General features: G+C 47.5%; 1 protein-coding gene across 6 annotated transcripts in view; it reads right to left on the reverse strand.

Annotated features, from left to right (window-relative positions):
• UBE3C (ubiquitin protein ligase E3C) overlaps positions 1 to 23,383 on the reverse strand; it is a 110,543-nt gene that overhangs the window by 45,936 nt on the left and 41,224 nt on the right. For 4 of the 6 annotated variants that reach the window (XM_045086278.1, XM_045086276.1, XM_045086275.1 and 1 more), the window contains 7 exons: positions 21,064 to 21,150; positions 16,149 to 16,306; positions 15,756 to 15,988; positions 6,560 to 6,664; positions 5,820 to 5,907; positions 4,722 to 4,819; positions 3,651 to 3,783 (listed from right to left, as the gene is read on the reverse strand). In XM_045086278.1, coding sequence (XP_044942213.1) covers positions 3,651 to 3,783; positions 4,722 to 4,819; positions 5,820 to 5,907; positions 6,560 to 6,664; positions 15,756 to 15,988; positions 16,149 to 16,306; positions 21,064 to 21,150 — 902 coding nt within the window. The remainder of the gene's footprint in view (positions 1 to 3,650; positions 3,784 to 4,721; positions 4,820 to 5,819; positions 5,908 to 6,559; positions 6,665 to 15,755; positions 15,989 to 16,148; positions 16,307 to 21,063; positions 21,151 to 23,383) is intronic. The other 2 variants (XM_045086277.1, XM_045086280.1) reach the window with 2 other exon arrangements.

A 23,383-nucleotide genomic window follows, 5' to 3' on the forward strand; every position in this document is an offset into this window, starting at 1 on the left:
AAGCCCACTGCAGACACCAGCACTGCACTGTTCGCTAACAAACGAGAATTTAAACAATAACTTGAGGGAAAAAAAAAAAAAGAATTATCCTCATTCTGCAGTGAGAAAACCAAGTACAAGGAAGGTCGAGTTATGTATGTAAAGACACAGCTAACGCTGTAAAGGGCTATAATTTAAAGACAGGTTTACTGCCTACAAAGCACAGGCTTTTATGCTATACCATATTCTCCTCTATGTTTAAAATTTAACTATGGCTACATGAAGAACATGCTTTTGACCGGCCAGACTCCCTGAGCACGTTATCCGCACGAATTCCGATGAGGAGGATGACAACATACGTTCAAGCTCATGGCCCAGGTAAGATGCCCAAAGAAAGCTAAGTGGATGACTGGAGGTGCAACTCAGAAAGCAGTCGGGGACTTCTCAGCTGCACATGTTCTTCTTAATACCCAGTTTCATGGAGGAACAGAAGCCTTTGTTGTCATGTGTCATGTTTCTCAAGCCGCCAGCAGGCAGCGGCAGATCTTGTCAAAACTGTAAGTGTACAAATGTTGTCAGGGTGACACTCAGCTATGGCCCAGGCTCTCCACACTCATCCCCCCTGTGGCACCAGTAAGGGGCTGGGAGTGTGTCGTCTTTGCAGACGCAGCAGCCAATCACAGAAGTCCCCCCCGTGATTTGGCGGGAACTGAGATTCTGTGTCCCCTGGAGCGCATTTCTGAGAAGAGTGCCATGTAACGGCTCAGTGATATTTTCAGAAGCAAACCTCGCCTGAGATATCTTGCCACTACTTGTTTCCAAACACAATTTAGTATCTACTTATACATGAAGGTTTCAAGGGGAGGGAAAACCCCCTAAGTAAAATGTTATTTGATTTGACACCATCATAGTTTCTTCTTCAGGAAAACGATGTAACAAAGTGAAACCAGCTCCCACTCAAGAGCCCATACAGGCAAGGCTGTCGGGAAGCGACCAGAGAACGGCTCAGGGCCGGCTCTGGCAGAGTCTCGTCCAAGCTCATGGGCGACGATTCCAAGAGCTACGTAGTCCGGAGGGCCGCCATGACCATTCTCCGTGGCTGGCACTGGGGGCGATGGGAGCGCGGCAGTCTGGGGCCGGGAGCTGCGCACCGGCACCTGCTAGGCTCCCCACTAAGAAGAGAAATGGCTCCGCGTCTCTGAGCTCCCGCAGCCGGCTCCATCGTGCTCGGGGCCGACACCCACACTGCAGAAAACAGGCCTGAGGGGCAGCCGGCTGGCTCGGTCTTGGGGGAGCGAGTTCAAGCCCTACACTGGGTGTGGAGACTACAAAAATAAAATCTTAAGAGAGAGAGCGGAAGAAGACCGTGCCGAGAAGACACGCACACGAGACGGTCAGAGCCCATAAAGGCTGGACGTGCTGCGAGGGCAAGACGGTAGGCAGGGCCGTCGTAGCGACTGCCTCTGTGCAAACGATCAGGGCTCGGCAGCTCACCCCGGTTTCCCAGAAGTAATTCCGAGACGATGTTCACCTTTCCTACTCTCCAGAGCTAGCAAAATGCCAATTTTAACACATAATTTAAATAAGTCACGTTCCTAAGGCCTGACTTAGAGAACACGGGCTGAGACGGAAAGCATCATAACGTACGATTAGGAGATTTCTCCAAATGCCTTAAACTCGGTGCAGCTATGAGCGTGCATCTGGGCAGTTAGGGGGTGACCAAATTCTGAATCACTTTACGCTTCAGGATTTATTGGGAAATGTGGGGCTTATTATAGATAATCAGACAGTAATGTCTTTAAACATCATCTATGTGAAATGGGGTTCAAGTTAATTTAAAGCCGCTGAAACACACACCTGCCCCTGTTGGCCGGGGGGCTCACCCCAGCTCCAGTGCGTTGGGGGGTGGCCTGCTCCGAGCGTGCGCAGGATCGGCGTGCGGGAACAGCGCAGCCAGCACTGCCCCTCGCCTGCAGGGCCGCCTCCCCTCTCGGAAGCCCCACGGCTTTATGAACCCCTCCGGCATCAACCACGCCTGTTCCACCCTCAACAGTCTGGAGCCAATGGCACGTTTACCGTCTTGTCTGTGGACGGAGTCCCCCCAGGTTCCACCGCAAAGCCGGCACCGACTGCGCAGCAGCTGGCTGAGAGGAAAAGGGACGAGGACGCGGTCCCGCAGCGTGCAGAGCCTGGCCAGCGGCAGACACAACGCACAGCGACAATAGCTGATCTGCGGGAACTGGATCCCCACAGACGGAGGCCCCGTCTGTTTTCAAAAGTGTGCTGGGCTTGAAGTCAAAGCGCCAGATTCCCCCCTCGTTCACGCAGAAAACTCAGAAACGTACTCTGCTGGGCAAGAGCGCGCTGGTGCAGTGGGGACCCTGCAGTGGGGACCAGGACTGGGCTGGTGGGGTCCAGCTTTGGGGCTGCCACACAGGTTGCACGACATACCCACAGCACATGAGCGTCAAGTCCTCGCACACTAGCCCGGAACAGACGGGGCCAGCGACTGCGGCTCGCCCTGTTATTCCCGCAGCATAACCCAATTTGCTCTTGAAGGAAAAAAGGACATGAGGTTCTGCTCCCCTAGAACAAGCAACTGTCCCTTCACTTCTGACACTGTCCCATCATCTCCTACAGCTGCGCCAGACGCCGCTACGCATCCACCGTTCCTTCCCTGCACTGACGGAGCCCCAACTTCACCCAGTATCAAGGACACCATATTCTGAAGCTAAAAGCATCCATATATAAATGATAATGCTACAAGTTTCACACTGGGTGTCCAATATTCATGTGAGGTCAAACATGTCGCTGAGCTCTAAACGCGACCCGCATCACCCTCTCTGAGCGACGGCCTCCTGCCACCGACGCACGCGCCCGTCGCAGCGGGGTCTGTCTGCGGCGCGGTTTCTTCTGCTCCGTTAAGTGTGGCTCAGAGATTACAACACAGAAGTAGGCTACCTATGGAGTACAGAATGTCGACGGCTGCCCATCACCGGTTTTAAGTTGTCAACTGAATTTTAGACACAGACATTCATGGGTGAAGTTTCTTGCTTAAAAAAAAAAAAAAATCAGTATTTGAAAGGCTCCTGTTGTGATAACTGCCAGTGTTATTGGATAACACACACCTACGGAATCCGACATAGCACGTTTCACTGAAAAAGTCATTACAGAACAAGATGACAGACACTAATGCTTTAATGATTACCTTTCTCTTTTCTTCTATTTTTTTTTTTTAAAGATTTTATTTATTTACTTGAGAGAGAGACAGTGAGAGAGAGCATGAGCGAGGAGGTCAGAGAGAGAAGCAGACGCCCCATGCAGCTGGGAGCCCAATGCGGGACTCGATCCCGGGACTCTGGGATCACGACCTGAGCCGAAGGCAGTCGTCCAACCAACTAAGCCACCCAGGCGCCCCACTTTTCTTCTTTCTAAAAAAGATTTTACTCATTTATTTGCCAGAGAGAGAGAGAGAGAGCAAGAGAGAGAGAACAAGCCAGAGGAGCAGCAGGTTCCCCGCTGAGCAGGAAGCGTGATATGGGCTCGATCCCAGGACCCTGGGGTCATGACCTGAGCCCAAGGCAAATGCTTAATGACTGAGCCATCATTTTTCTAAAATGATCCCTCGCCTCCCCTGCCACACACAGATACACAGACAGAATTATATGTACCATTTTCTGGGGAAAGTTTGTCATAAGCATCTTCATAAATATAATTTCTTCTTATTGTGACATTAATTCCATCCAGAAATGGACCATCGCCTTGAACTTCTTGCTTATCTGCATAAATCAACCTTTGAAAGATCTGAGAAACAGGGGAAGCTGTCAGGTTATGTAAGCAACAGACTTTTTGTTATAAACATAAGCAACAAGAGGAAAATCTGTTAAATAAATCTTAACTTTTCTATCTCTATAAATTCTGAAGCAAATTTTAAAAGCCAAGATGTCAAATACAGACTTTATGCCTTCTCAGGAAAGGTGCAGTATTTACGTATTTGTAACATGGCTCTTTTCCTCCCTTTTAGAACAAAATTTAAGACTCCCCTGCTGTAGTATATACTCACTATTCTCTTCTGCAAACCCTTCAGAAAAACCCAGCGGGGAGAGGAGAGACAAACTGTGGACTACTGTGGGTCCGGCCGTGTCCCTAACCGCCAGCAGAGGGGGCGCAGGAGCCACGCAGTGCCGGGCTGCCACCGGCCGCTCCAGCAGCCTTCAAAGAAACTCCTGCTCATCCTATAAACGGAGCGGGCGGGACTAAAATCACCCTCCCGAAGCCAATACTTAAGAGTACTCTACTAGTTTTTAGAAATTTGCAGAGTTGATGAATACAACAAACAAAACATGTTAAATCTCAAAACAGGTGCACTGGTCAGAAATCGCCAGACTCCTGCTCCCCTCTCTTCTGTGAGGCTGTGCTGGTGAAAAACGACCCAGCAGACAGTACACAGCATATCTTATTAAAAAAAGTGCATTTTCAAAAACAATGCAAAATTTACTAGACAAAAGGACCTTCTCCCCCCATTATAAGAAGACAACGCTGTGACAGGCCTTTAAACTAGTTACAGCTGTCAAGTCTACGCAGAGGCATCTGGTCAGACCACGCTCTTATACGTCACCACCAGCGACTGCAATCTCGTGAGAAAAACAGCGATGACATGACCAGCGAGCCACTAGGCCACACCGAGCCTTCCTCGCTGGTGTTGGTTTGCACTGAAGCGACGGAGGAACCGCGGTGCGCACCTTGACCCGCTCCTCGAACGGAACCACGAAGGGCAGCTCAGTCAGGATGGCCAGCTGTCGCTCCTCCGACACAGAGAGAGGCAGGGACTCCAAACCCACTGCAACACACAGGGACACCTCTGTCAAGCTCTCACACACGTGACCTCACTTCGCCGCACTCTGCCGGAAGGCCCGCGCTGACAGCACTTGCTTACTTCGGGTCTCTGTGTCCCACTCAGGTAACTCTCGCGGTATTTCACACTTTTTCATACTTCTATTTGTTATGGGATCTGTGATCAGTAATTACCGGTCACTGACTACTCAGATGACAGCCACCATCTCCTGGCTGAAAGTGTTCTGAATGAAGGTATGTACGGCGTTTTTTTAGACGTAGTGCTATTACGTACTTAACATTCTTTTTTAAAGTAGGCTCCACACCCGGCACAGAGCCCAATGTAGGGCCTGAACCCACGACCTGAGATCAAGACCCAAGCTGAGCTCAAGAGTCAGAGGCTTAACGGACTGAGCCACCGAGGCGCCCCTGCATACTTGACTTTTACATGCTCTAGAAAACCAAAAACTTCGTCTGATTCGTTCACTTTATTGCAGTGGTCTGGAGTCAGGCCGGCCTGTCTCAGAGGGATGCCTGGACTTTTCCTTTCCAGACTCACAAGGCTACCCACCAGACGGTTCCATTTAAAGCCATGCTGGAAAAGGCAAAGCTATCAGGACAAAAGCAAGTCAGTGGTTGCCAGACGCTCTGGTTGGGCAAAGGGGTCACCTCCAAAGGTGCAGGAGATAATTTCCGGAGCAGTCAGGCTTTTCCAGATGGTGGATCAAGGAGACATTTACCCCAAATCATAGAACACCAGGGGCATCTCCGACTCTTGGTTTCGGTTCAGGTCATGACACAGGATTGTGGGAGCCCCGTGTCGGGCTCTGTGCTCCGCATGGAGCCTGCTTAAGATTCTCTCTCTCCCCCTCTGCCCCTCCCCCCACTAAAAACAGTTCAAAAGAAATCTCAGAACAGTACACCAAAAGGAGAGGATCTCCCAGTATGTAAAGGAGAGCCCACGACCCCGGGCTAAGGAGAAACCTGCCAGACCTCAGAGAACTCACCGTCCAGGCTCGACTGCAGGGGGCCGATTCTCCCCATCCGCCGGAACCTCCACACGTGTCGGGAAGCCGGGACGTAGAGCTGGGTGACCTGTGGGGCCCGCAACCTGGCTTTAGCCACATCGCTAAAGACTTGTGCACACCCAGCATGAAACTGGAGTAAAACCACTGCTTTCTTTCCTTAAATGCTTTCACGGTCTTCTTTGTTCTAGACCCTCTACTCCCTGCCCTCGTCCCCAAGACCCTGAAATGAACAGAACCATGCCCTTTTCTGACAAGTAAGAATGAAAATTCAAATAGTTCATGACCTTTGTTAGATTTCTAAAAATATTTATACTGCTGAATCTACTTTAGGTCTAGATCTAAGTAATATTCAAATTTGTTTCTGTTCCTTTAGAAAGTCAAGGACATGCCCCTTCTCCTCTAAAGGCTATTAAATACACATTGACAATTAAAACACCAATAAAAGCAAAACCCCTTGCAATCCCAACAAAGAACCACTAGGCTCCAATATAATTTGTGGTTAAAGGAGAAAATTAGGTCTAACAGTGAACTCAGGACAAATCTTTAAGTCAATGACACTGCTACAGATTCTATGACCTAAGAATTAATAATAAAAAAGTTTACTGTTACTATTTAGTCACATAGTAAGTAATAAATGAAACAATTTAAAAGAATCTATCCTTGTCCCCAGAAAGACAAAAGCTTTTTCAGAAAAATATTAGAAGGATCTTTCAGTAAACCTTATCTGCTTTAATGTCTTCTTGTTCCGACAGCCAGTGATTTGGAGGGCAGAAATTTCTCCTCGTGTCTCTGGACTTCAGCATTTTCACTAGATTGGTGATCACCTGCAGAGGAAGCAGACGGCAAAGTCACATGAACAAGCTCAGGCCGACAGCGCAGGACAGTCAGGCCGTAGAGACGTACCCCGTCTGGCGACTGCAGGAATGAATTTTGGATACAAAGCAGGGAGTGAGTGCTAACGAAGGGAGGAAAATTACCGGGAATATGTCAAAGGCAGACTACAAAGGAGGTCGTAATGGAGTTTTCAAACACAAATTTGGACTTGTATTAGCTAGTTTGAGCTATAAATAGGCAAGAAATCTCCAAGTATGCAGCAATTTCGTGGAAGTCTGCCCTACAGCAAGATCATTTCGTATTTTCCTGAAAGGACACTACAAGAACACTGAGGGGAAGAAGTGTCCTGGAAGGATCTCTGACACCTGTCAAAACACGGAAAACAATTCCAGGACCTCCCTCATGTCAGTGTCTGGGGCCGGGGTATTGCACACAGACCCAGTCTACCCTGTCATGGAGCATCCCCGCACCCCCACGGCTCAGGCGCTCGTTATGCCCCTGCAGTGAGCACCGGCCCCTCCCCGGGTCCGCAGGAGGCCCCCGAGGGAGACAGTCCCAGATACCTTCCTGGAGGGCCAGGAGGCATTCGAGCATTGACCTGGCATCAGAAACCAATTGCCAATTTAGAAATGGTGATGAACTGACGGCCCTGCGTATTTAAAAAAGACCCAATGATGGGGTCTCCAACTCTGGATTCCAGCTCAGGTCACAGTCTCAGGGTCCTGGGATCGAGCCCGCAGTGGGCTCTGCTGGAAATTCCCTCTCTCCTTGCCCCTCCCCCCATGCAGGCACCTGCTTGGTCTCTTAAAATAATTAAAATCTTTTTTTTTAATCTAAAGATTTTATTTATTTATTTATTTAACAGGCAGAGATCACAAGTAGGCAGAGAGGCAGCAGAGAGAGAGGGAAGCAGGCTCCCTGCTGAGCAGAGAGCCCGATGTGGGACTCAATCCCAGGACCCCAGGATCATGGCCCGAGCGGAAGGCAACGGCTTTAACCCACTGAGCCACCCAGGCGCCCCAATAATTAAAATCTTTAAAAACAAACAATAAAAAAAGACCTGATATTTCATATTAAATACAAATGTTCGTTGTAATAAACCAAGATAAACCAATGTAAAACTGTAAATCCAAAGCCTTAAACCTTTACAAACAGGATTTGATCACACAACTACTACTATGTAGCTGAAGTAAGACCATGAGAATATTTTCTGAAAAAGTCAGCCAGGCCTCTATGCACACCGCCTCTAGCCAAGTGAAATATAACCCGGGTGCGGAATTAGGATAAAATAGAACTTGGGTAAGGACTAAAACAAGGATAACACGATAAATTTCCAAGACAAACAAGATTGCATAATTTCAATTGTTAATAGAGATTTCCCATTAAAATTCCACAATTCGGCATCCCTATACGATAGAAACACAGATGTTTCTTTTACAACACGCGAACTCTGGTATTCAGGACACCAAAAATTCCGTGTCCAACACAATGGGTGAGAAAGGGTCCTTGGCTGACACCTCAGACCACTAGAATGTGGACCCCGCACTTGGGCGAGAGGCCTGGGGACAGAGGAAACAGTAACGCCCAATGCAGACGGAACGACATCAGTATGAACGTCTCAAGGTCTGGGTACCACTTCTGGATGGAGGGCTGTTTCTCATCAAGTTAGTGATGACATCTACCCTGTGGCACCTGGAAGCCTGTCCCGATACTACAGTAATATCCTTTCTGAATCGGCAGAAGCGAGCTCAGGTTAGTGAACTGCAGGTGGTCACCCGAGACTCCGGACTGCTGTGCTCGCCAGGGGCTTCCGGGCTCACGACAACTGCCTCCAACTGCAGCTGCGGCAGAGTACCAGCCGAGCATGGGGCTCTGTCTGGTCAACGCCACAGTCATGACAGAGTGTGCTCACTGACCTAATGCACTTCAATCTCCAAAGTCTCTTGGTTTCGCTCCCCTAAAGAACAGAGCGGGTGTCAGTGAGTTCCGCTGCACGTGCGGTCCTGTCTGGGACGGGGCCAGGTCGGAGCCCACGGAGCACACCGTGTAAGCACACGCTCTTCCAACAGCAGAGACGGAAGCACCACCATCTTGTGTGAAGAACATCTCAGCCATCTTTCCATTTTCGTAACCACCTATATTGGCATCTTTTTTTTTTTTTTTAAAAGATTTTATTTGTTCATTTCACAGACAGAGATCCCAAGTAGGCAGAGAGGCAGGCAGAGAGAGGAGGAAGCAGGCTCCCTGCTGAGCAGAGAGCCTGATGTGGGACTCGATCCCAGGACCTTGGGATCATGACCTGAGCCGAAGGCAGAGGCTTTAACCCACTGAGCCACCCAGGTGCCCCTATATTAGCATCTTTAAAGATGTTCAGACTGAACAGATACTGGGCTGAAATTTACACATAATACACAACTGTTAGCAAAAGACATGTTTTCTGACCAATATACAAGCGAATTGACTTGGCAGCCCCTGTTCACTTACAGCTTGTGCACACTGTCCCCTGGATGTTGACACCCTCATGGATGACCTTCCCCACCACACAGCAGAGGACACTCAGCTTTGCCGAAGGTAAGAGACTTGCTCCAAGGCTTGCCAAGGGGCAGAGCCAGGGCTGCCTAACTCCATCTGTCTCTTGGTATCATCTCTCAACCTCTGGTTCTGAGGTCATTTACTCTCCACAGGTCACAAATATTAAACTACCGATGAAGGAATGAATGCTGTAACTTACTTTCTGCTTTTAAGTTACTGTGAAATTTAACACTAAAAAGTTTCAGTATAGGGCACCTCCCTTCTTACTCTCACATTCTAAGCATAAAAAAGGAAGGATCATGTGTTACTTACTAATGCCCTGGTATCAGTGACCCTCTTTAAAAAGGAGAGAGAGAGAGGGACAGGGAGAAGTGTGAGGCACAGAGTGATGGGCCTCAGGAAGTGTGTCGAGGACGCCGAGGACGCCGTCCGCAGAGTCACTGCGACAAAGCAAGTCTCAAGTTACACCTGACAGCAAACCAACCTTGAAAATGAGTCCCAGACAGGGTCACCCGAGGAAATAAAGGATACCTCACTAAATTTTAACTTTCAATAAATACAAAATAATTTTTCAGTATATACATACTCCAAATACCGCTTTTTCAAAAAATGTAAATAGATCCAAAACACCGCATAGGATATATTTTTAACAAAAAAAGTCCTTGCTATTTATAGGAGATTAAAACTTGAGTGGAGGACACATGGTAACTTGCTAACCCTGGATCAATTCCCAACAAACTTTTCAGAAATGTCGAATCCCACGTCTTAAACTCAACTAGAAGCACTTTCCTCCTTCATTTAGACTAGTTCTCTTCCGGGCACCCGGGGGGCTCAGTCATTGAGTGACCGCCTTCGGCTCACTCAGGTCGAGATGGCAGGGTCCTGGGATCGAGCCCCGCCCCGGGTCCCTGCTCCGCGGGAGGCTGCTTCTCCCTCTCTCTGCCTGCTGCTCCCCCTGCTTGTACACTCGCGTGCGCGCTCCCTCTCTGTTGAATAAATAAAATCTTTAAAAACTAAAAAAATAAACCAATTATCTTCTAAGTCATAAGAAAAATACAAATTTTAAGAAACCATGAAAATTTGACTCTATTTGTGATGCCAAAACACCTTTGACCATGTCCCCTTTCCCCGCACCCACTTTCAGGATCACACAGTCAACTGCCACCCAAACACTTAGTACCGAGGGGGAAAGTGTACGGAGGTAAGCACTAAAATGATGGAAACAGACTGGCGAGCGTAGAAGGTCAGGAAGACTGGGGTCACGAATTTGAACTGGGACAACAGACAGCCAGTGCTGAGATCTGACGCATCTGTCTCCAGTCAATTTTATTCAGTTTTCTGGCACAGATATGCCCACGACAGAAGACTGTCCCAAAACTGAAGAAATTTTTTTTTTTAAAGATTTTGTTTATTTATTTGATGGACAGAGATCACAAGTAGGCAGAGAGGCAGAGAGGGAGAGAGAGGAGGAAGCAGGCTCCCTGCGGAGCAGAGAGCCCGATGTGGGACTCGATCCCAGGACCCTGAGATCATGACCTGAGCCGAAAGGCAGCGGCTTAACCCACTGAGCCACCCAGGCGCCCAAAACTGAAGAAATTTTAGATTTAAACAGGACCTAAGTCCTGGGTAAGCCCAACTTCGCAAACTGAGGCCCAAGGTTATACATATCGGCCCAAACTGACCCCTGGCGCCCTGAGGCCCGTGGTTCTTTAGCGCCACACACTGAGCTCTCCTGCTGGTGAAGGCCCGAGCAAAGGCCCCAAGAGCCAGTTCAGTTCATCTGAGGGGAAGCCAGTCCACCGTTCGTAACTGCTCCCTGGAGCCCCCGCTACGTGAGCAGTCGGACTCGAGAACCAGCGGGTTCAGACGTGAGGCAAGATAGAGCCATCAATAAGCAAACGCTGGGCTAACTCGGTGTGCGGCTCAATCGAGTTTCGGCAGACCCCAACAGCTGTAAGGAGGGCACGTTACATTTGTTTGGGGTTTAACTCTTGTCCCCCACATCATGTTTTCCCGTGCCAGATCAAACCTTAAGGATTATACACATGCTCAGTAACTCAAAAAATTATTTAAGTAAACATTCAGAAACACACAAAATTGCTATACACACTCTATTGTCTACACTTGAATTAAGAATAGGTGATACACGTGAACAGGTTCCCTGAACCCAATGTTAAAAAGATCAAGTCGGTAACTGCTTAGAAACATAGAGATGCTCCTAAAAGTCACCCTCGACAGCTGTCCCAGGGCAAGACAGCAGATTAACAGGCCCTGTCTCACAGGACCACGTATGTTTCAGGGTGCACCAGCTGCGACCGTCACACGAAATCCTGGTGACTACACGCTACCTCACACACATACTGAGCACTGTATGTACATTAGCTGGCTGAAGGCCACGGAGGGTAAAGTCTGACATTTCTGAATGGAGATTCTTGACATTCAGTTAAATTACTGTAACCCAAAAAAAGTACATATAGTCCAAATTGCGAAAGCCAACTGCAAGACTAAATTATATTTAATATAAAGGAACAATCTCTTTTTATCTGAAATCTTCTATGTAAAATCTGATAAGTAAAATCAAACATCTTGGGTAATTTTTTTTTTTTTAGGATTTATTTACTTATTGGACAGAGAGAGAGAGAGATTACAAGTAGAGAGGCAGGCAGAGAGGGGGGAAGCAGGCTCCCCGCTGATCAGAGAGTCCGATGTGGGGCTCGATCCCAGGACCCTGAGATAGAGACCTGAGCCACCCAAGTGCCCTTTGGGTAATTCTTCAAGAAGTTCAATACAAAGTGCAGGATACAGACAGCACACGATCTGCGGGTACTCGAGTGTGGTGAAGTACAATGCGGTAAACGTGTGTCTTGTAAGAATTTTCCACTAACCTGAGATCATAACAGACTATGTAGAGACAAAGTACAAGAAAGAGCAGTGAGGACCAGTTCCGGGAGCACCGTCTCGCAGGCCAGAACGGCTGCTCTCCTAGAGTAAACGCTTAGAGTGACCCCCGCATCGTTTCTCCGTCCTCTCACGGGACTGATCTCGTTTATCTCAGCGTGATTAGCCGAACACTTGGTTTTGTCACCACGTAGAAATGCTGAGAGAGCAAGCGCCAGGCCAACCGCCACTCACGATTCCCGGGGGGCGGGGTCCGCGTTCGCGGGTAAAGCCTGCGAGTTCGCGGAACTGGTGAGAGCCGCGTCCCTTCCACAGAGGCCACGACGCCTCCCTTGAGATGACCCAGGGCGAAGGCGAACCAAGTTCTGTGAAGCCCTCCGTTACTCCTCCTGAACACTGCTGTATTTGTAAAGACAACAGGGTTCTCCAGGATGTTTAAAGCACTACAAAATTATTTCCTAAAGTACCCATCCTACTTGGTAGTCAGAAACAAAACAAAACCCCCAAAGGTGGGAAAGGGCGCTCTGAGAACACCGGAGCCTGGTTTCACCAAACAGGGAAAACTATCGGAGGCGGGCGAGGGTTATGTGACGGCGTGGCTGTCGTTTTAATTCTCACTTAAAAAAAAATTCTTTCTGGAACCGAAACATGAAATCAGCCCCTGAGAAAGCGAACACCAATCACAACACACACTCCTCTCCCTCCGTACAGAAGCGCGCGGATGAGGAAGGCGTGAGGCACCTCGTCCGGGCTGCCCGACACACCTTCCTCCTCGCGGGTGAGCCGCGGGCGCAGAGCTGCACACAAAGGCATGGCAACCAGGACTTCCCACCTCCGCACAGGGCTAAAGGAACCGCAGCTATAAACTGCACGTCAAGAGGAGTTTATAAATTTGATAAACGCGTAAACTGTTTTAGCAGTGTCACTGCAGGGCTCAGCAGCTGACCTCAATTCTCACAGCGACAAAGAAAGATGACTCTAACCACTTAAAATTCTGTGTTCTGTGACCAGCCAACAGAGCCTCTCACAGAAATTAGTCTGAAAGGACCAACGTAAGACTAAGAAATGAAAATGTTGGTGGTCGAAGGAGTCAGGCCTCATCATCTGCAATTCTGTCAAAACCAGCAAAAGGCAGGAAACCGTTGGCAAAATGCTGTTACCTTCTCTGGTTGATTCTACCTTGAATTCTTCAATTCAAATTTGGCACGAAAACACACAAAAAAATCTAACATTCTATTCTAGTACTTTTCGGAACGGGGTGCAGAGCAGCGGAGTTCAAGGGAAGCCTTAACTGCCCCAGCCCTGGAGTGACTGTGTTCACTGACTCAGCCTACGTAATGCTCTGACGATAGTGTCTGGGGACACAGGAGCCACGGAGGGGATTCTTTTCATCTCCCATTAAAGATAACTTTTTCTCAAAAGAAAAACCAGTAGCAGCTAAGCCCTTCTCTGCAACGCAAAGAGTATGCCTTGAGTTTTCATTATTTTTAGGGCTCAGCTTACCAGCAGGTAGTGTCACTTTGTTTTTTACCCCTCAAAGAACAGAAATTCTGTTCAAAAAATTGTCTTCAAACAACTCTGTCCTGAACTCAGAAAGTCTTTGTAACAACTCAATTTCAAACCTAAATCAATTCCTTACCAAAAAAGTAGAACTTTTCCTTAATTCCTAAAACCTTTAATCCTTAATCAAGTGGTAATGAGTCATTTTGAGGCATAAGAAAAAATTCACTATAATATTTTTGCTTTAATGTTGAAGCAAAACAAAGCAGGGCCCAGGGAAAGTATCTTCTATAGTATTATTTTTATTTTATTTTATTTATTTGACAGACAGAGATCACAAGTAGGCAGAGAGGCAGGCAGAGAGAGAGCGGGAAGCAGGCTCCCCGCTGAGCAGAGAGCCCGACGCGGGGCTCGATCCCAGGACCCTGAGATCATGACCCGAGCCGAAGGCAGAGGCCTACCCCACGGAGCCCCCCGGGTGCCCCCATTCTGTAGCATTATTCAATCCTGAGGTTTCTCGGTCCTAAAGAGAAGCCCGTCATATGAAAATCATGAAATTCTCGATAGGCGCTATAAAATAACGAGATTATCTGACACTGTGCACAAAACCTGATATCCTACATAATGGAAAGCCTTATTAACAAAGATCCCAGAGTTTAATACTTGAAGAAAAACACATATGCTACCATAATACACATATCCAGCCAAGTGTACCTAAGAATTCTAAGTTTGAAATAGGTTAGGTAGCTTATTTTTAACTTAGAAAAGTCGCAAAGTTGTCAACCTTTAAGAATGGATATATTAAGGGTTCAACACATGCCCTTTAAAGTTTTCTTGGGAATATAGGGCTAGGTAATTAAAATAAATTGTGCAAACATATATTACATCAATCCGCACAAATTATAAATTCAATGATGCATTAGGACTGTGTTCAGTGCAATCAAAACATTATCAGTTACTCTCGCTGCTACTAATGCTCACGCTCCTAAGTGAAATGTGTTGTAAAATCAGGCAGAACGGGCCGGACAGAGACTACCGTGCACTCGTCGGATGAATAAGCAGTCCTTAATTAGCCCATCAGGTTAAGTGCAAGCATTAATGGGCCTTTCCTAAAGTCTAGCTTGACATCTTTCTCCAAACATGGCCAAGAAGAAAGTTCCATTAGCAATATTAATACAAGCTTAGTTGATCATTTTCATTCAATTAACTTCTTTCAATTAAATAGATAGCTTGACAAAAGCAGTGATAAAGGACCTGAAGGGACAGCTGATGACTCGAGCTGCACATTAGTGTGCTAGGGGTCGCGGGTATTAAACGGACTGTAAATCCAGCATTCAATTTGGAAAATGCACTTCTTCTGCTCCCACTCCTTTAATGAGCGATTTTAGCTGACTAGATGTGTTTGCTGCAGAAATTTCATGGCCAGTCAAGCACCTTTTTCTTTTCCTTTTTTCTACCGCACCGTTACATTCTCAGCGGTGGGGACTTCCCGCCAGTGCACCAGCCACAGCCACTCATAACTCCTCTTTCTGCATGGTTAAAAATGAAGATATTTTTAAATAATTTATATGCCACTTGCATTACATTAATGACCTTATCCCCTACCTTTGTTAATCAATTTCTGAAAAGATTAAAGAAATACAATCTGTAAGAGATCGTTTAGTGAAAAATGAAAATATTTAAAAATTTTATTTATGGGGCGCCTGGGTGGCTCAGTCGTTAAGCGTCTGCCTTCAGCTCAGGTCACGATCCCTGGGTCCTGGGATGGAGCTCCGCGTTGGGCTCCCTACTCCGCAGGAGGCCTGCTTCTCCCTCTCCCACTCCCCCAGCTTGTGTTCCCTCTCTCACTGTGTCTCTCTCTGTCAAATAAATTTAAAAAAAACAAAATCTTAAAAAAAAAATTTTATTTATGATTCATCGTTACTCACACTTAAAGCAACTTTAAAGACTCACGTGATAATGTAAAAACAAGGGTTTCAAAGAAGGCAAAAGTGAAATGAAAATGACTTTTCATTTTAAAAAGTTTTGCAAATTAAAAATTATGCTGAAAACAAACCTGTACTTCTTATGAAATGAGTCGTCAGAACACATTTGTACATTACTTGACCTCGGTAAGCACACACACAAACACAAACCCCACGTACAGCTTACCTTAAATAACTGAACCCATCGTTTCTGCTCCATCTGTATGCACTGCTGCATTTCAGAACTGGTTGTAACTCCGATACTCTGAAATGCGGTAATATATTCTTCTCGAACTTCCGGCTTTGTTTCTGGATAAGCCAACTTGATGATCCCTAGGCAGGCATCTCGAAGGCAGCGAGACAACATTATCAGCTCTTCCAGAGTAAAAGGCATCATTGATGATTGTCTTTGACCTACAACTGGAAAACATAATCCAATGTTCTATCATACTTGACTTTTTTTCTTTCTTTCTCATTTCTTAATACAATGAAAGACTTAAGAGACTTAAAACTTTTCTATCACCTATGAAAACGGACAGGCCATGAAGCCAGCAAAAAACGGATTCTTCTGAACTCTCACCTTCTATGGGATCTCCAAAGAATTCGTTGTCATGTATGGAAATTAGCGAGTGACTGAACAGAGAGCTAAACAGGTAGAAGAGAGGTATGATCCGACTGGAGTCGTCCAAAGACATGGGGGCGCCCCTGGAGATCACCTGCAGCAGCGGCACCATAGACCTTGAGAAGGCAGCAAGAACAAAAAAAGATTTTAAGGTTAGTTCCAATTTGCGAATGAATTAAGACACGACACCAGGCAAAAATCAGCAGGGAAAATAACATTCCTATCAGCAACTGAACTACTTAAAGGGAAGGTAAAGTCCTTCTAACAATGTTGGTTCATAAACTGCTCAAACTAGAGAGCAGGACCCCAAGCCAGCACTCTCAACTCCTGCCCCCACTACTGTGATCACCAGACAAAAGCCATTACTGAGAGTGCCAGTGGCCCCCAGACAGACGGTTACAGCAAGTAACGCCACTACTTTCTGGGTTCAAACTACCCCTCCTCGTCCCTGCTTCACGTATCCAACAAGGTATCTGCTCTCGTGCTGCTCTCACGAAACACCTACCCAGTGGCTAACGTTTAGGACCGTTGAAAACTGCTGAGTGTGGCCCCTGATAAATGCTTCAGGAACAGAGACCCCCTCGGCGCACTGGCTTTGTTCCGGTTAGCCACACTTACCTACCAGCTCGTTACCGCTCCCGCGTTTCCCAGGAGTCCTGGCACATCCTAGGGCAGCTCGAAAGTAAGGCGATCTTCAGAGAGCCCTGTCGTCTCTCTCATGTGTCAGGAGCTCTGAGCTATTAAACTTACTTCTCCACGCAGAACCTGTTCCCCCTCCCCCTTGGGGAAATGTGGTTCCTTGTCCTGTTGAACACTCAGTGACAGAGGTTCACCGGCTCTTTCCAATCTATAAAGCCCCAGGGTCCCCTACAGCAGGTCCTATCAGTCCCGCGCCAGCAAACGTGGGCAAGATCGCTGTTTGATCTTCATACTGCGGAGATCTAGTTCTACACAACCACGGACCTGTATTAGATGCGATACGACGGAGTAAGGATCCACAAATTACCAAGAGGTTGCCCACGACTGCCAAGAGTTACGTGAGAGAGCAAGGCAGAAGTGAGGCCAGGCAAATGTCCTTTCACTCTTGTGGGGCTTTGGTGCACTAGCCTGAGCCACCCGGAGCTTTAGGGCTCCACGGGGCCCTTCAAAGAAGAGCACTGCCACCAACAGGTCCATGAGGACAGGGGCTCTGACATGCAGCCTGAACTCTGCTGTCACAGAGAAGAACCGTCATCTGACCGACTTCCTGTGTGTCCTGACCCTGAACGTGCAGCCCGGCCCTGGGCACTGGCTGACGGAAGCAATCTGTCCAAAATAAAAACGCAGGGAAGACACATAAAAAGGGACAAGGTACAACCGTCCTACCTCATGGCCAAGCCAGGCTGACAGAAAAAGGGTCTTTATGTTAGGATAAAAGAGGTGTGGGGGCTCCCATCGAACCAACCAGACCGGAGCGGGCAGGAGCCCTCCTGCCCCTCCTGAGTGACTCCCCACCAACTCGAACTGGGCCCTCACACGATGAACTGCCGACGGACAGAGGAAAACCAGTTTAATGTCACGTTCCCCTGATACTAGTAGAAATGGTTGGCACCTCTCGGTTCCCTCACAGAACCACACAGACAACAGAGGACCGTGACAAGCGAATGCTATTCGGGGGGACACGGTGCAGGTCAAGTTACAGAAGAGTGACATGCCAGCCCCCAGTGGTCACCCCGGCACTCGAGCACACCCAGTAGCTGGGCCCAGACGCGTCGGCGTGTGCAGCGCTCTCGCACTCGGGTCCCTACGACGAGGACAATTATTCAGCATGAGCTTATCCCATGAGGTAAACAAAAGGAAGGAATCGTTTTCTCTTAGACGACAGAACACGTGACCGGCAAGGAGGGCCGGACGCGTGCCTGTGGTCTCCTCCAGCAGGGACACGAGGGAAGCACATGTTTCTCGATTCCCTGCGGGTCACACTTTCTGCCGTAAATACTGACCCAAATACTCCTCTGAACACAGGTCAATCTCAAAGACTTCTGAGCAAATAAAAAGTCTATAATTTACCATAATGGAAAAGCCACGGATTGAGAGCCTGGAGAGTTGGCTGGCATGGGAGCAGCCCTGAGACCGCAGGTAACCCCCTGCCTCCAGACACAGCGCCCCCGCCCGAAGGCCACCGCAGCCCTTCCCACGGGAGTCTCTTCTACACGAGTCGCTGTCTCATGCTCTTACCGAGAATGAAGTCTGTCTACTGTGACCACTGTAACCACAACTTACTGCTCGTGTCGGTGGGGCAAGAAACGGGCAATTCACAGTCAGAACAGTCTGCACAGAGCCCAAGCCAAGCAGGCCCCAAGCCGGCTCGGGCGGGGCTTTGGTGGCGGGAGGTCCAATGGCAAAGACGAGCCAGGAGCCCACATGCTCCTGCCCGTCGTCAGGATGCCGGGCTTCCAGCTCAGGCCACCAGCACGTCGCCAGGTTAGCAAGGAAACCCCATCTTCTCCTGCTCCTGTGATGACCACTATGCTCGCTGGAACTTACACATCCCACTGGGACTCTTGTTAGGAAACGATTTCCAAATTAACTCAATGCCAATTTCAGAAAAATCAGGTATTTCAATTTTTGTTTCTTTCTTTTTTTTTTTTTTTTAAAGATTTTACTTATTTTATTTGACAGACAGAGATTACAAGTAGGCAGAGAGGCAGGCAGAGAGGAAGGGAAGCAGGCTCCCTGCTGAGCAGAGAGCCCGATGCGGGGCTCGATCCCAGGACCCTGAGATCATGACCTGAGCCGAAGGCAGCGGCTTAACCCACTGAGCCACCCAGGTGTCCCTGTTTCTTTTTTTTTAATATTTTTTTTTGTTTATTAGAGCTAGAGAGCCAGCACAAGTAAGCGAGCATCAGGGAGAGGGGGAGAGAGAGAAGCAGGCTATCTGCTGAGCAGGGAGCCTGATGTGGGGCTCGATCTCAGGACCCTGGAATCAGGACCCTCTGAAGGCAGCAGCTTAACCAACTGAGCCACCCAGGCGTCCCCATTTCAATTTTTAAATCATATTCCAAGAGTAAACTCAAGAAACTCCCATGGTAGTAACACAATCCTAATATATATCCCATTGTAAGTTTCTTGAGGGACTTTAATCAAACCAGTAAGCTGAAACCCAAATTCTCAAATTGGTTTTTAAGATATGATGAGTTTTAAAGATTCTGCATGACTTTACAAGCGTATAGAGCGGTTCTGACGGTTTACTGTAACAATAACACCTCATTTGTCCTTCACCCTCCGCGGCCCCAGCTCCTCACCAAGAGACCGACGCCATCCACAGGCCGTCAGCAGGCCGAGCCGCGGCGGGGCTGCACCGCGGCGTGGAAGCACTCCGAGGCCAGCGATCATTTCCTGTCCAGTGATCCCTGATCTTTTCCACTAAACAAACCTGTCACCGGCCAAGACTGGCATGGTCATAAGTGTCAGAAAACCACCAGAAAAACTAACAGAACATACACAAAACCTTTACATTGTAACTTGAGAACGAAGGCTGTAAAAGAACATTCCGGACATGAAGGCGCTGCAGGCCTCTTTCCAATCCCTGCCGCCTCTGCCTCTTGTTTCCCCTTCACAAGCGCCCGCAGCTGCTGTGGCGTCATCACTCACTTTGGAGGCAAGGACATTAAATGAAGAAAACCAGGCACGTCTCTCAAAGCGATGCTATTCATAAACCGACAGTCCCTTTTATTACGAGCCTGTGTAGGTCAGTGACCTGAAGCCCGGCTCCCACCGCACAGCAGCGAGCCTGAGACAAAGCGTCCGGCGCAGGCGTCCTTCCTGACGTCCCGGTCTGACACCACATGCCGCAGACCCAGCCGGCTGAGCTCACAGGTGGGACAGCCCACCCTCCTACCCCAGAAAGTCTTCCACGGCCTGTCAGGAAAGACAGGGAGGGAGGGACGGAGTGCGGAGAGGCAGAGGGGAGGGGGCGGCAGAGAGACACTGAAGGACACTCCCTTCCCAACTCTTGCCCCAACACTGCCAGGTGCCTTCCTTCAGGGACAGGCAGCAGGCCACCGCAGTTACTGGCACAGCCAGCGGCACTTTGCCAGTTCCGTCTCTGGTGACCTGAGCGTCACGCTCGTCTTTTCCTGTTACAGCAGAGAGGAGTTCCCTTGGACTCCTGACAGAGGACAGAGTCAGCGAGGCACTAGGCTAGGTCAGCTCACCACAAAGCAAGTCTGAATATTAAATTCTGTTTAGTACACATTCAATTAAAATATGTATATTAAAGATTCCAGACTTCAAGTTACATAATGATTCATATAAGAAAAGTCAAATTACAAGGGCACCTGGTGGACTCAGTGGGTTAAGCTGCTGCCTTCGGCTCGGGTCATGATCCCAGGGTCCTGGGATCGAGTCCCGCATCGGGCTCTCTGCTCAGCGGGGAGCCTGCTTCCCCCCCCCCCTCTCTCTGCCTGCCTCTCTGCCTGCTTGTGATCTCTCTGTCAAATAAATAAAATCTTTAAAAAAAAAAAGTCAAATTACATAAATAAAAAGTTTTAAAAACCAACTTCTAAAACATTTAATATGTTTTAATGTCTGTAATGGGTTAAATTTGCTTCAACTCTGTGTTTTCACTATCAAAACATTTGAAAGTCACATGTTTTTAAAAAGAATACAGCATTAAAAACAAATTTACTGTCACATAAAGCCATATTTTTAATGTATATGGATAAACATGTATAAAAATGGGCTTTAATTTCTTTTTATGAAATTGAGACCATCTAGAATTTTTCTTACATACAATAAGTAGTACTTTAAAACACCATCTTAAAATATTTTTTACTTAGGTCGCCACTTTCCATGTACATAAGCTCAGTTTGTAAGTCCGTGTGACACGTACCCTGTGATCATCCGTGTTGTCATGGAAGAGATGAGAAACCACAGGTGTCTCAGAAACCTGGCATTAAAGGCTAAACTGTAGAGAAGCCTGGAAAGGGAATGGAGAAAAATAAGTGAGAATAAGTAGATATTCATTCAATATATTTCTTCCAAATTCAAGCAAGCTATAAACTGAAGAGCGTGTATGATTCAGAAAATGTCTGTATTAAGCCCACAAAGAGCATACTTCTGGCTCCAGGCTGCCCACTGGGGCACATGGGAAACGTTCTGGCCCCACGAGACGAGCAGGCCGCAGGCGCTGATCCAGAGCTCGGCAGTCCTGAGCCGTGGCCGTGAGCTCCACCCCACGAGGAAGAGATAGGCTGCGGAAAAGCGCAGGCTGAGTGTGCTCATCCTCTGGGTACAGATTACACTAATGTGTTGCAACATTTTATGGTACTAATAGTATTATTTTTCTACATTTAAAACTTTTTAAATAGGAATTTTAAGTAACCATTCTTGAAACAAACACATAAGAACGTGTGTGTGTGTGTGTGTTTAAAGATTTATTTATTTGACAGAAACACAGTGAGAGAGGGAACAAAAGCAGGGGGAGTGGGAGAGGGGGAAGCAGGCTCCCCGCCAAGCAGAGAGCCCGATGCAGGGCTCGATCCCAGGATCCTGGGATCATGACCTGAGCAGAAGACAGAAGCTTAACCCACTGAGCCACCCATGTGTCCGAAAGACATGTTTTTTAAGGCTTAACTAGTATCTCAAACAGAATTCAGATCTAAAAGTAGATTCTTTTTTTTTTTTTTAAGAATTTATTTATTTATTTGACAGAGAGAAATTACAAGTACACTGAGAGGCAGGCAGAGAGAGAGAAGGAAGCAGGCTCCCTGCTGAGCAAAGAGCCCGATGCGGGACTCGATCCCAGGACCCTGAGATCATGACCTGAGCCGAAGGCAGAGGCTTAACCCACTGAGCCACCCAGGCGCCCTAAAAGTAGATTCTAAAGGTTTTTAAAAACCCTCCTGTATAGTATGAATTCGATTAAAAAGACTAAAAATCTCTGTGGATGAAGGGTAGATGTTTAGGGGTGCCTGGGTGGCACAGTCGGCTGAGCTCCCAACTTTTGGCTTGGGTTGTGATATAAATATCCTTTATTATTAAAAAAATTTAAGACATAGTTCAGTTTGCAGCAACTTGCCAAACAATATCTCTTCACAGACCCACTGAGAACCCAGAGAAGCTCCAGAAACAGCTCTGTTCACTCAGCGTTCTGGTGTCAAAGCCACAACCAGGTTCCAGAGACAGTGCCCTTTGTCTTGACATCTTTGATCTAAAAATGAGCAGAGTTAGGGCACCAGGGGGCTCAGTGGGTTCAGCGTCTGCCTGCACCTCTGGTCATGATCCCGGGGTCCTGGGACGGAGTCCGGCGTCGGGCTCCCTGCGCAGCGCGGAGCCTGCTCCTCCCTCTGACCTCTCCCCTCTCATGCACGCTCTCTCTCTCCAATAAATTAAATCTTTAAAAAAAATAAAATTAAAAATGAACAGACTTGAAAACTGAACTTTCCCTCGTACTACAGTGTCCCTGGAACGGGGAAAGCAGCGTTCATTATGTGGACGCTTTCCTCGCCAGTCCTGAAGGCTACTGTTAAAAAGGACACCTAAGCAGATGAGTACAGGTACACGTGTGCTGCTTCCAAGTCTACCTGTGCCTCCTGCGCAGCAGCTGTCACTCATAAACGTTTACAAAATTCTCAGAAGTTTCAAAACTCACCTACTGCAAAGTCTGACCAAATCAAGACCACTTACTAATTTGATGTGTCTAACAATAATGATTATCAATTAGTTTAGAATCTATGTGACTTCAAAATAGATTTAATAATAAAATCATGATGTACTGAAATGTTTAAAAGCTCACAGATCTTATTTAGTCTCTATTATAGAAAATTCTAACATGAGTCAAAAGCAAATTAAATGTATTGATTGGACTGAAAGTAACACTGATGAAAAAAGCTAGCATAAAATCATAGGCAAAAAGTAAATTTCTCTCTGTAGGGATCCAGCTTCAATACTTTCAGAAGAAACTATAAAAACTTGTTTACAAAAACAGGAGTGGTATAATCTGCAATATACAACAAGACACAGATCTGTGCTTCCCCACTAATGTCACGGGCACACTCATGCTACCTCAGGCTATCCCGGACAGGACCGTGAGCCAGGGCTGAAGAAAGCACGCGGCCGCGCTCAGAAGACAGGACAACAGCCATGCGCTTCCAGACAAACAGCTGTCTAAATCGTGATTCATAACATAAAACAATTAAGCTGGCTCATTC

This window comes from Mustela putorius, unplaced genomic scaffold, assembly GCF_011764305.1.
Source record: "Mustela putorius furo isolate JIRA1106 unplaced genomic scaffold, ASM1176430v1.1 tig00000929_pilon_pilon_pilon, whole genome shotgun sequence".
Classification (NCBI taxonomy): Eukaryota; Metazoa; Chordata; class Mammalia; order Carnivora; family Mustelidae; genus Mustela; species Mustela putorius.